The sequence below is a fragment of the Microtus ochrogaster genome, linkage group LG5 (genome assembly GCF_000317375.1).
Source record: "Microtus ochrogaster isolate Prairie Vole_2 linkage group LG5, MicOch1.0, whole genome shotgun sequence".
Taxonomy (NCBI): Eukaryota; Metazoa; Chordata; class Mammalia; order Rodentia; family Cricetidae; genus Microtus; species Microtus ochrogaster.
The window spans coordinates 13,947,833-13,962,023 of NC_022031.1; the positions used below are offsets into that span (position 1 = coordinate 13,947,833).

General features: G+C 39.4%; 1 protein-coding gene across 1 annotated transcript in view; it reads right to left on the minus strand.

Annotated features, from left to right (window-relative positions):
• Nucleotides 1–5,158: 5,158 nt before the first annotated feature.
• Nucleotides 5,159–14,191, minus strand: part of Xkr9 (XK related 9) — a 25,767-nt gene continuing 16,734 nt past the window's right edge. Inside the window, exons 3-4 of the mRNA XM_005361877.2 lie at nucleotides 12,530–12,750; nucleotides 5,159–5,787 (exon numbers count right to left, since the gene is read on the minus strand). Of these exons, the coding sequence (XP_005361934.1) occupies nucleotides 5,159–5,787; nucleotides 12,530–12,750 (850 nt within the window). The remainder of the gene's footprint in view (nucleotides 5,788–12,529; nucleotides 12,751–14,191) is intronic.

Here is a 14,191-nt window from a genome sequence, read left to right on the forward strand (position 1 = left end):
TCAGTGAAACACCATGTAACCACCTGCAGGAGACAGACAGGCTAGAACCTTGCAGGTTAGTTGGGAAACTAGCGACCACCCACAACAGAAGGGGAAGAAAGGAGAGAAGGGGAGGGAGGGGAGGGGAAAAGGGAAGAGAGGGGAGGAGAGGAAGGAGTTTTGAGGCTGAGAACATGTTCCTGTCATGCTGTCCCCTCTGCTGCTATCTCCGGACACAGTCAGGTCAGCTGGCTCTGTAGGTGTCAGAGAGCACCTAGCTGCTCCTCCTTCAACCAAGGGGTATATGTGGACTTAACACCATTTAGACATGTATGAAAATTACATGAATATTTCCCAGTATGTCACAGTTAAGTGTATCCCTGCAGCAGCCCCCTTTAAGCTATGCTTCTCAACACCCCATGTTTCCCCATACCACTTGACACAGAAGCGAACAGGGTGGAGTCGGCATTCACTAAACTCTCGTACTAAAATGCCTCAGGTTGGTACATGTTACAAAAAGACATAGTATGTAAGTGCACTGCTGCTCAGCTCTACCCCTGGGTCTTGGAAGAAGCCTGCACAGGGGAATATCCGCATCTCTGGTGTGATCAGCTTGACTGCAGTGCCGCTCTGATTCCTGTGCAGTGCAGCTTTGCAGTTACCACTGACTGCTCCAAAAGCTGGGTTGGCCAACACCTGGGAAGCCTTCAGCTAGCAGCCTTCATCACTGCATCTGGACTGACCACTTGGTATTGGATAATCAGCTGGTGTGCTCTTCCCTGGGCAAGACTATTTCTCCCTCTTTAGCACTCCTTAGCTGCCTGCAGTTATCATGTTTGCCCTACTAAGACGAGACTGTTAGCTGGCATTGGGACATTATTAAGAAGCCACTTGTTTCCCACACCACCAGACTGTGTTTGGAAAAGTTGGTTTCAGTCATAAAATATCCAACTCATGCCTCCTTGGTGTTCTCACTGGGGGAAGTTGTCTGGTTCTGGAAGCTTACTGTGAGAGTCAGCAGCGGATGGTGTTCATGCAAGGCAGCATAGAATAACGCCCCATCTGCACAAGGGCCTCAGGAATCTCTGGCTGAGGTAGGAATCGTGGAAGAGGTGCAAACTAGGAAACTATGCTTCATGCAGAGATTCCAGACCTGCAGTCACACAGAAGAACCCCCAATAAAGGTTCGAAGCTAGTTGGGCAAGTGGTGGATAAGAACTGCAACAAGAGGAGAAACTCTGGTGTTGTGGCGTGAGGAGCAACAGGTGGCATAAGCCCAGTCAGTACACAAGCCATTCTAAATGAAGGATGCCCATCTTTTACAGAGCTCAAGTGTCATTATTGTCTTCTGAATCCTTCATATCTCAGGGTTTACTGTGTTATATCTGTGTACAGCACTGATAAAATGTATATCCAATTAACACAGCTGAGCAATAATCATAATAGCAATGGTAATGATATTTGCAACTACTGGCATGCAATACTCTGTTCTCAACATATTGTTCATTATGGAATAAAAGTAAGTGTGTATATAACAAAAAGGGGGAAGAAGACAGGAAAGTAGAAGGGACTAAGGGAGAGGAAAGAAGATGAACAGGAGTGGAAGAACTAGACGGAGTAATGGGGAACAAATATGGTTGCCAACACTATGTACATGCATCAATTATCGCAATGAAACACATTGCTATGTACTACCAATATACGTTAATAAAATTTAAGTCTACGATACAATGAAAAGCAATTGTTGGTCAAGTAACTAATTAAGAATTAGTTACATGTTTCATTGCTGGAACAAAACACAAGATAAAGAGGGAAGGGTGTAGCTTGACTTAGAACTCAGTCCATCCTGACATGGAAGTTTTGGTGGCAGGAACAGGAGGCAGTTGTTCACGTTGCACCCATATTCAGAGAGCAGGAATCAAGGACTGATGATACTCTGTTTGCTTTTTCCTTTCAGTTCTGTCCAGCAATGAGAGGGGTCCTCCCCTCTCAACTAATCTAATGTAGAAAATCTCCCGCATATATGCTCAGACATTTAGCTCCCTGAGGATGCTAGATCTTGTTGCCTTGACAATCAACATAACCTGACACAGGTGTTTAACATCATGATCCAAAAGGGAACATGGAAGAGTAACAGCATCAGTAAAATCAGCTTTCAGTTTCCACACCAGACCACACAAAAAAAACATTTAATGTTCTGGCCGGCAATGGCTTCTCATCCTGTTATCCAAGTCCTATATATAGGAGAAAGGAAGTGCAAACTCGCTATATTCTGTGATGTTTATCCTCTGTCCAGTTAGGTTTCTTATACTTAAATTCAATATTTTAAAACATGTTTCAGCTTTACTTTTACAAAATTAAAGACGCATATTTTAAAAGAATAGATACCACACAGTATGCATGATTTTTTTCTCTTGATAAAATAGATCTAATATCAGAATGGAGTATCTTTGGACACCACAAATAGTTCCCATTAACCTTCCAAGACTACTGGGTATATGTGCAAATATCTGCCCATGTTTGACTGTACGGTGAGTATGAAGTAGGCGTTAATCAGATTGGGAGACGCAGAGTGTACCGCCGACTCCCACAGTCACAAAGAAAACTTTGCTCTACAGTCCGGTTGGGAGTGGGCAATAACGTAAGAAACTAATGGTAGTTTTAATATTCTTGGGGCTTGTGGTTGGCCCGGATAACTGAAGGAAGAGCAGGATGTCCCATTGTCTGTGCTTCCATCGCCCTCTAGTGGTTCCTTTGAAGCAAGCTCTAACAGCTGCACCTCCAGAACCCAAGGTCAGGAGACAGCAGCACAGCAGTGCCTGAGAACTTCAGACAAATGCTCAAGGCTCACCTTACTCTCTGACACTGACACCATCAGTCTGCTTTAGTGGCTGCCCAGGTAATTCTGTGCACAGACTCATACTAACAAGTCCAATACAACATGCACACACAAAACATACTACACACACAAATAAAAATCACAATCACAAATACAAATTTAAAAAAAAAAAACTAGCTAGAACATGTAGTTTTGATGGCTTTAAGGCCCAAGTAACAGAATGTGCTGTGATCCCAGATGCTCAGAAGAGAGAGGAAAATCTTGGAAATGAGAAAGTCACTCCATATACTACTAACTGTGCTTGTGTCTCTGGCTAGTTCTGAATATATATATGAAGGACATACTTCAAGCAACCCACCTAAGGATAAAAATTACTTAATGTTCAACATTTAAAAATCAAGTAAGCGCCTATGAAAAGGAATATAAAACTACTGAGAAACAAACAGAATCAAGAGAGTCTGGTATTTGGAACAGCCAAAATGGCTCAGCAAGTAAATACACAAGCATGACTGCCCAAGTTCCCTCCCCTGGACCCACGTGATGGAAGGAGAGAACCCAAGTCCACAAGTTGTCCTCCAATCCCACACACATATCCTCCCTCCACACACACACACATAAAACAAATAAGTATAATTAAGATTTTTAAAATAAAAAGAGTCTGATAGAAATTTATAAAGTTGAAACACAATTCAAAATTAGTGTAAGTACAAGGAAACAAAAATGTGTCCCACATCCAAGGAGAACTGCAACAAATGGAGACTAATCCCAGAATGACCTGAATATTAGAATTACCATGTAAAAATTACAAAGCAGCTATTGGAATCATAATCAAGGATATAAAGGAAAATATGCCTATGGTGAATAAAATTATATAAAATGTTAGCATTCAGAAACCATGAGGATCCCAGAACATAATAATGCAATATATGAATTTTAATTAATGGAATCAACTCAACAGAAAATTGAAGGAAGAAAAAAATGTTAATAAACTATAGACAACCCAATCAGAGGAACAAAGAAAGAAATTGGGAAAAATAAGCTTCAAAGATGTGTAGGATACTAATAATAATGCTAACATAACTTGTAACAGAGTTCGGAGACAAAGAAAAATGGAAATAATAGCCAGAGGCTTGCTAATTTGGTAAAAGCTAAAATGTACATTTTCTAGAAACTTGAAAGCAAGCTGAGATCCATATAAGGAAGAAACCACGCTCATTGACACGGTTGACATTCTAGTGCAGAACAAACCACCCTCACTGACACAATGGTCAGGAGAGTACAGAACAAAACTAATGGTAAAAACAACCTCAAAAAGTATCAGAAAATGACAACACATTACACAGAGGGGAATGTGATTTAAATAATCACCAAGTCTTCCCAGAAAACATCAAGGCCAGAAAAGAGTGGTATTATTACTTACTAATGAAATAAGTGCTTACAGGTGAAAAATATCCTACCAATCCAAAATTCTGTATCTGGAAATTTTTTTCTAAAGAAAGAAAAGAAAATCACACATGATTTAGGCTTGACAGTAAGCAACTGCAATCCCAGCACCCACAAGCTAAGCAGGGGGATCATGAGTTCAAAGTTAGTCTAGGTCATGCAGAGAGAGAGCTTATAAATATGTTTTCTATATATGATTCAGAGATGTGTAAGATAATACCCACAGAGCTAACATATATGTGTATGTATGTGTGTGTGTTTGTGTGTGTATGAATTACAAGAATGAAGGAAAAAATAAAAACATTATCAGATAGAGGGATAAAAAGGAGCTAGTTCCAGGACAGGCTCCAAAGCTACAAAGAAACCCTGTCTCAGAAAAAGAAAGAAAGAAAGAAAGAAAGAAAGAAAGAAAGAAAGAAAGAAAGAAAGAAAGAAAGAAAGAGATTTATCACCAATGAACATAGACCATGAAAATGCTACAAAAGTATATAGGTTATACACAAACATTATGTCTCCAGGAATGAATAAAGAAACCATTCTAAAGATTTTTTTTATTTCTATGTGTGTATGAATATTTGTCTGAATGTGTGTACATACATTATCAGACAGAAAGGAAATACCACAATACTCAGGACTTTAGAAACCATCAAGATGGCTGGGGGTGCGACTCAGTGGTGAAATACTTGTGTAGCGTGTACAAGGCTCTGGGCTTAATCCTCAGCAGCATTAAGAAGAAATATTTTAAATAATAAAATATGATTATGCTCTCACTTACCATGTACCATAACTCACTTAAAGTCGAAGGTGGCAAACATAACAAACAACACAAACATATAGCAGATGTTTTCTTTATTAGTTAATGAAACAAAAATAAAACATTTCTCATAGATTCATAACTTAATCCATTAGAAAATATCTCATTCTACAATCTCTCTGGGCTGGTTTTCCATCAGTTTCATCGTGCTGTGTTTTTACATATCTGTTTGGGTGAAAAACCCCATAATAAACAGTAAGAAAAATAATCCCAAGGAAAAGAGAGAGAACTATGACTGCGCTGATAGGGATAAAATAGTCTGAATTAAAAATAGAGAGAGGATAAACCCAAAACACAGTCAAGATGCCCAGGGTGCCTAGCACCCTTACAGTATAATAGCAAGACATTGGACATTTGGTATTCTGTCCCTTGATATTAAAAAACGTAAACACAAGGATGAATCCAACAACAGTCCTATATAAGAATTCCATATGTAGAGAATTACAAAACTGAGTTTGCTTTATAAACGCCCAAATAAAACCTATGATCCAAAGAAATGACAGCAGGAACAAAGCACCCTTCACATCCACAAAGAGCAGAAGCACCACACTCAGCATCCACGACAGCAAGGTAAACAGCTTATAGAAGAGATATGTGAGTTTGGGCCAGAGTCCACTGAGGTGATTTTTATCAGGTAATGATTTTCTTAAAGCTATTTGATAATCGACTGTTGACCAAGAAATAGCAAAGCAGGAAGCCATGATGACCGCATCTGTAAAGGAAAACACAAAAGACAGATTGGCCTATGGATGGTAACAGTAGTATTAGTAAGAACAGTAATAACAACAGTAGATTAGCTTGTGTCATGCACGCTTTGGCAGTGTAGACACGCCAACACATCAGGCAGTTGGCGTATCTAATTCGCTGGAGGTAGATTTTGATATCTCCACATAGCATTAGGGGAGTCAAGGTTTGAAAAAAATTATTACTCGATTCTTAACATGCAACTATAAACTCACAGAACTGAGATTTGAAACTAAAACTGTCTGAAAGTTAATATGTTAATGAACTATATCATACTGCTTTAGAATAATCTTGAATAGATTCAGTAAATAAAACCTTTGCTAAACACTACAATTATGCCTACCATTTTCTACACTATTTGGCTCTAACCTTGTACACATACCTAATTCACTGAGAGATTGCTTAACGAGGTATGAGACAGTTGAACATAAAATTTAATGTAAGTATACATCATTAACAAAAATCATTTTTCATAACCTACCGATCCATAGTCACATGAACAAATGTCCTCTGAAATTCACTGAGTTCTATAGGTTTGACATCTTTACCTATTTCTCCCAGCAATCAGCCAAAGAAGAAGTTCATCGTTGTTCTGGGAATGCAAACCATTTCCAACCCCGTCACCAAAGCAGAGGATGTTTTCACAGCGGAAGCAAATATTTGAGAAAATCAGAATGAAGTAGTCACACGGTAGGAGTGGCTTTGAGTCGCACCCAGGGGCTGCATGTGCCTAGCCAGCTTGCCAATTGTGTCTTTCTTGCTGAGGATGAGGATGGGCAGGGCCTTATAAGCACATAGTCTCCTCTCTTGATTTTGGCACAAAACACAATGAATCTGTATTCATTTTCTCCTCCTGTTTAATTAAAATATCACTTTCCTCTAAACTTTCCAGTGACATTTTGAATTTTTTTAAAAATCTTTCATCTACAGGTGTTCGGCCTGCATGTGCCTGATGCCCATGGAGGCCAGAAGAAGGCATTGGATCTCCTGGGACTAGAGTTAGAGATAACTGGGAGTCATCGTTTGGCTTCTGAAAGCTGAACCTGGTCCTGTGTGAGAGCAGTAAGTGTTCCTATCTGCTGACCCCTCTTTCCAGGCCAAGTATATGTTTTTGTATTTGAGCAATTTCTTTGTTTGTTTTATTTGTTTGTTTTTGTTTTTTGTGAAACAGAGCATCACTGTGTAGCCCAGGGTAGTTTTGAACTCAGAATTAATCTGCCTGCCTCAGGCTTCTGAGTTGCTGGGATCACAAGTGTGCACCACCATGCCTGGCTTTAGTTTCCAAATTAACACATGCACATAGCTTTAAAAGTTCTACAAACCTTTAAAAAAAAATCAGCAGTCACTTTCTCCAGGTCCCCTGGCCACTGATCTGCAACCCCAGTCCCAGAATTCCTTAGTTTCTTGCTATGGGTGGGATCCTGTGAGAGCTCACTTCCGTGCTAGTATGTCTACTGCTGTTATACTTCTTCAGGCTTTGTTTAGGGAGCCATATTGTTGAGGTACGGTGGGCGAGACCTCCCTTGACGTCATTTCTAGGAAACATCTCACAGCAGACTTCCTGGACCTCTGGTTCTTAGAAGAACCTGCCCATGCTTCTGCAATGTCCCCTGAGCCTTGGGTGTGGGAGTTGTGTTGTAGATGTATCCGCTGGGCCGGGCATCTCACAATCACTTGTTCTATAACAGGGTTGTGACGTTCTGTAACAGCCTCTTATCTACTGATTCTATTCTCTATTCTAAAGAGAAGTGTCTTTGATGAGGGATGAGAGCTATATATGTGTACAAGGACAAATATTTAAAATACTGTTAGGAATTATGATGGCTTAGTAAAGTGGCAGCGGCAAGTTCTCCTTGACCTCACTAGTCCTGGGCTTGGTAGAAAATGCATGTTTTTCCTCCCACTGAGGTGGCCTTAGAGACCTTAGGATTGTCATGCCATCCTGGCTGTCCATCCTGGCTGTCGTGGTTCATAGTGTTACAGCTGGGCAGGATTATCAGCTGCTTCCCTCCCTTGGAAGCTTGCATAACAAGTTCAGTGCTATGAAAACTAGTTCTCAGTGGAGGATTGGGGGAGCTTTCAAGTCAGATCCAGCCTGGAATTCCTGGTCTTTTGTCAAAAGTGCCTGCTGCCTTCAGAAATAGTATTGTAACTTCTACCTCTGGGGGCAAACAAGGTCAACAGCAATAACCTATATTGTCTGGGGAGTCTTTTGGACTTTGTTTTATTTGTTTGTTTTTGTTTTTTGTGAAACAGAGCATCACTGTGTAGGACTTTTGGACTCCCCAGACCAACAACTTGGAAAGAGGGTTCCTCATACCTGATATTGGGGTTGTTTTTAGATAGCTGTGGTTCTTTGGGGAGCACTATTAGGCCAAGCCAACACCGTAGCATGTTTTAGAAAACTTTGTCCACAATCAGGCAGCCATGGCCACAGACCGTCCATTCTGTTCCATTGGTCTACCTGTCTGTTTTTATGCCAGCCCGAGACTGCCTTTGTTTCTGCAGCTTTATTGTATAATTTGAGGAGATATTATAATACCTCCAGCTGTGGGTGTCCTCATTATTTCACTAGTATTTGTTTTGTGGGCTTTAGTGGATCCATAAGAATTCTTAGATTATACGAAGAATGACACTAGTATTTAGATGGAAACCACATTGAATCTGTAGATTACTTTTGCTAACACAATAACACAGCCATTTTTACAATATTGAGTCTGCCAAGCCAGAAATATAGAATATTTTTCCATTACCTAGTATCTTCTTTGGGTTTTTTTTCCAAATTCTTGAAATTTTCACTGTAGAGGTTTTCCCTTCCTTGATTGGGCTTATTCCCAGGTACTTTATTTTTGTGAGCTATTATAAATGGAATATCTTCTCTGATTTCTTTCTCTGTGAGTTATCTGTAAGTATATGAACAGTACTGATTTTTGTATATTGATCTTATGTACCACAGTTATACCGAAAGCACTTTCTTAGGTCTGCAAGCTTTATGGTCGAGTCTGTGGAGTCTGTAAGTACGAATTACACAGCTGCAAGTAGGGACAATTGTACTTCCTCCCTCCATATGTCTATCTCTTTTATGTCTTTCTTTTGTTTATCCAATGAGGATTTTGAACTCTGTATTGAATAAGAGAGATGAGAGTAGGCATCATTGTCTCATTCCCAATTTTAGAGGGAATGCTTTCAGCTTTTCTATTAGTTTAATATTGGCCATAGGTGTCTTGTATATGGTTTTTACATTTTGAGGTATGAGCCATTCATTCATAATCTCTTCAGGACTTTCATCATGAAGGCATGTTGAACATTTTGGAATCTCCCTGCACCTCCTCCTTAAGCCTACTTATATAACATATTACATTTATTGAATTGAGTGTGTTACACTAATCCAGTAGCTTTGGGATAGCTCATTTGGTCATCATGCATGATATTCTTCATGGCAACGTGACATTTTAATATTTCAAATAATTTTTATCATTATCAAATAACATCCAAAAACATTTAAAAATGAAAAAATTCATTAAAATTCCACTACCAACAGCAGCCATACTTAATATTTTGGCACATTTTCATACAAATGTTTCTTTCTAGTCATGTATTTGTATCCTTAAGAATATACTAATGGAGGTGCTGGAGAGGTGGCTCAAAGGTAAAGAGCACTGGCTGCCCTTCCAGAGATTCTGAGTTCAATTCCCAGAAACCACATGGTGGCTCACAACCATCTGTAATGAGAACTTGTGTCCTCTTCAGGTGTGCAGGCAGAGCACTACATACATAAAATAAATCTGTGTGTGTGTGTGTGTGTGTGTGTGTGTGTGTGTGTGTGAAGAGTATGCTGACTAAAAACCTTATAAATCGTTTTTGATTAAATTTGATCACATAAATGTTTTCTATGTCATTTAATTTCTCTGAAAAGCCCAGTAGTGCTGATGCCTTTAATCCCAGCACTTGGGAGGCAGAGGCAGGCAGATCTCTGTGAGTTCAAGGCCAGCCTGGTCTACCTGAGCTAGTTCCAGGACAGGCTCCAAAGGTACAGAGAAACCCTGTCTCAAAAAAAAATTCTCTGAAAAGACTCTTCTAAGAACTGTATTTTTTATTCTAAATGTTTTGGTAGAATTGCCATTTTACTATGTTGATCCTCCCAACCCAAGAGCATGGGAGATCCTTCCATTTTCTGGTGTCCTCTTCAATTTCTTTCCTCAAAGCCTTAAAGTTCTTGTCAAATATCTTTCACTTCCTTGGTTAGAGTTACCCCAAGATACTTTATGCTATTTGTAGCTATCGTAAAGTTGAAGCTCCTCTGATTTCCCTCTCTGCTTCTCTATCTTTTGTGTGTAGGAGGGCTACTGATTTTTTTGAGTTGATCTTGTGACCTGCCACATCACTGAAGGTATTTATCAGCTGTAGGAGTTCTTTGGTAGAGTTTTGGGGGTCACTAATGTACACTATCATATCATTTGCAAATAACAAAAGTTTGACTTCTTCCTTTCTGATTCCAATCCCCCTTGATCTCCTTATGTTGTCTTATTGCTATTGCTAGAACTTCAAGCACTATGTTGAAGAGATATGGTGATAGTGGACAGCCTTGTCTTGTTCCTGATTTTAGTGGAATGGCTTTGAGTTTCTCTTCATTTAATTTGATATTAGCTGTTGGCTTGCTATATATTGCTTTTATTATATTTAGATATGATCCTTGTATCCCTAACCTCTCCAAGACCTTTATCATAAAGGGGTCTTGAATTTTGTCTAATGCTTTTTCAGCATCTAATGAAATGATCATGTATTTTTTTCTTTCAGTTTATTTATATGATGGATTACATTGCTAGATTTTCGTATTTTGAACCAGCCTTGCATCTCTGGGATGAAGCCTACTTGATCGTAGTGGATAATTTTTTTGATGTGTTCTTAGATTCAGTTTGCCAGAATTTTATTGAGAATTTTTGCATCGATGTTCATGAGCGAGATTGGTCTGTAATTCTCTTTCTTGGTTGGGTCTTTGTGTGGTTTTGGTATCAGGGTAACTGTAGCTTCATAAAAAGGAGTTTGGCAATGACTCTTTTGTTTGTATTATGTGAAACACCTTAAGGAGTATAGGTATCCGTTCTTCTTGGAAGTTCTGATAAAATTCTGCATTAAAACCATCTGGTCCTGGACTTTTTTTTTTTTTTTGGTTGGGAGGTTCTTTATGACAGCTTCTATCTCCTCACGACTTATAGGTCTATTTAAATTGTTTACCTGGTCTAAACGTCTGTAAAAATTTAGCTACATTCTCTATTGCTAGATAATTGTTCTCTCTCTCTCTCTCTGTCTCTCTCTCTCTCTCTCTCTCTCTCTCTCTCCATTTATTTCTTTTTATGTTTTGTTTTTGTTTTTGGAACAGTATTTCTCTGTGTATCTCTGGCTGTCTGGAACTCGCTCTGTAGGCCAGGTTGGCATTGAACTCACAGAGATCCACCTGCCTCTGCCTCGCAAGTGCTGGGATTAAAGGCATGCGCCACCACTACCCAGCTTTTATTGTTAATAAACTCTTTAAATTCTTCCCTGAAGAAAAGAAGTAATAGATAAGAAGTGAACATGCTCATCCATTCCTACCAAGAAACTATCTCCATTTGATAACCCTTGCAAATGAAAATTTAGTTTTCTCCGGGGGAGTCTCTCTGGGGACACAAACTACTCTTAAGCAGAGGCTGCATGCCCAGCAGTAGATGACAACAGAAAATGGGCTCAATGGCATCTTTGGAGGGTCTTTGCTTCATATCGCCATGTCAGGGCTTTTTCTTTCTTTTTTATTTTTAACTTTTTATCTATCTATCTGTCTGTCTATCGTGTTACAGGTCTTTTGTACATATATTATGGCTTCTGGTTTTGTGTTTTAATGGTATTACTGAGCATGCAAACTGGTGGGTTTCTGTGTCTCCATCTGCTTCTTGTGCCTTCCTGGACTCCTCCCTCTCCATTTGTTTATTTTGTCCTATTCTGACTTGTTTGGTTTGTTATCTTATTATATTTTATTTTATTATTATCCCTTAGATGCTCATATGTTTTCTAGCGGGGGACAGAAAGGGAGTGGATCTAGATGGGAGGGGTAAACCGGGAACAGTAGAGAAAGGAAAACTGTATTCAGGACATATTGTATGAAAACGATTTTAAATTTCAGAAAAGATCAAAGGAAAAAGCAATAAACATAAGGATATAATCACACCGTAAAGATGCAAAAGTTTACTTGTAGCATCATTTAATATCAGGTGCTTCCAGACAACCTAAATGAGCATAAATGACAGAGGGGCTGGTAGGCTGTGGTTCATCTGCCATTTGTAGCATGGAGCGTGTGGTAAGGAGAAGGAGGGAACCCTCCCTGTAATTAGTCTGGACATCACTGCAGGGTGTGCAGGTGAAAACAAAACAAAAGGCCAGATGCTGTCTTCTCTGTCTTAGGGGAAAAGAAAGGAAAAGATAGCGCACACTTTCCCAGGCTCTCTGACGGATGATCTAGACCAACAGCAGAAGTTTCCCTCTGGGCAGACAAGGGAAGGAACAGTTGGAATACAAATAGAGATTCTACCTTCACACATTTTTTAATATTTGAAAGATGCTGCTGAATTTCATTTCAATTAGTAATTAAAAAATTCAAAAACAGTCCTGAGATTTATAAAGGTATAATAAGATTGTGGTGGCATACGTCTAGCCGGGGGGTATTAGGAAAGACTTACACTGACTTAAAGTTGCCTGGCCCCGCTCCAGAAAGGCATAGAGCTGAAGAATGAGCTGTGGGCAGCTTTCCAGGTAGGCCTCAAACAGCCTGAGCATGCTCAAGTCGGTGGCTATGCCTATAGCTTCTTTGTGAGGGTCCGTTTGCTCCTCTGAGAAATCACTTGTTCTGCTGCTGGGTTTGAAAACCACCTGGTAACCCTGTCTCAAGGCAAACCAATACCTAGAAAACAAACATGGGTATTTCTCTTCAGTCACAGACTTTTAGACACTAAATTCATTTTAATTAACATATGAAAGAAAAGATTATGCATATGTATAAGATACGGATATTTCAAAACATGTACATGTTCAAAGTTTAAATCAAGTTAAAGATGTCTATCATTTTAAATATTTATTATTTTATAGTGAAAATACACAAAAATTCTTCTAGTTTTTAAAAATATACAAACTGTTGTATATTCATAACATTGTTTATCATTATCTGAAGGCATCCTACCATGCAACAGGTCTTCTTATCTTTTTCTCTTACTATTACTTAGCATCTATTGATCAACTCTCTGCACTTATGCATCTTTATGATGTGTATTTATACACATATTGGACAATATGTAAGTAAGGACTTTTCCACAGACCCTCTCCAGTGTGGGTGCTCTATACGCCCTTCACAGGCTTCACTCAGATTAGGACCTCATGAAACTTTAAAGGCTCAGTGATGTGTGTATTAAGCACAGATGATCATACCTCATTTTCAAAATAATCAGTTGAGAAAGCTAAGGCTCCAAAATATAAATGATTACAAACACTTCTACAAAGAAGAGTGGGCCGACAGAAAGTCCACACACAGATCCTTAACCACTGCATCCCAAAAGACAAATTATAATTTAGTGGTGTGGTGGTTTGAATGTAATTAGCCCCTAGAATCTCACAGGGAGTGGCACTATTAGGAGGTGTGCCTTTGTTGTGTGGGCATGGCCTTGTTTGAGGAAATGTGTCACTGTGGGGGTGGGCTTTGAGTTTTGCTATGCTCAGGATACAGTCCAGTGTCTCAGTCAACTTCCTGTTGCCTGCAAGATGCAGAGCTCTCAGCTAGTCCAGCACCATGTCTGCGTGCATGCTGCCATGCTCCCCGCCATGAGGATAATGGACTTAACCTCTGAAATTGTAAGTAGCTGCCCCAATTAAATGTTTTCTTTATGAGTTACCATGGGCATGGTGTCTCTTTACAGCAATAAAAACCCTAAGAGAAGTGTTTATCAGATTATCTTAACTACAACAGAGGAAATTTCCTTACAGAATGTGAAGGCTGAAAAGGAGATTGAATCTGTTCCATTTAGTTTAGTAAATCATTAATGACAACAGGGCCTCGCTGAGCATTTTCATAGTAGAAACACAAAAGGAAAACAAAACAACCACAACAAAACCCCTCAAAGACTCTTAAAGTAGCCCTGCTCAGGCCCTTCTGAAAAGACTTTTAGATAAATACTGGCTAGCAGCCTACAGATAATATTCGTTAAAAAAAAAAAAAACACATGGGCACAGGAGACCACTTCCTATGTATAACCCCAGCAGCACAGTCACTAAGGGCATCATTGAATAAATGGGACCTTCTGAGACTGAGAAGCTTCTGTAAAGCAAAGGACACTGTCACTAAGACAAAAAGG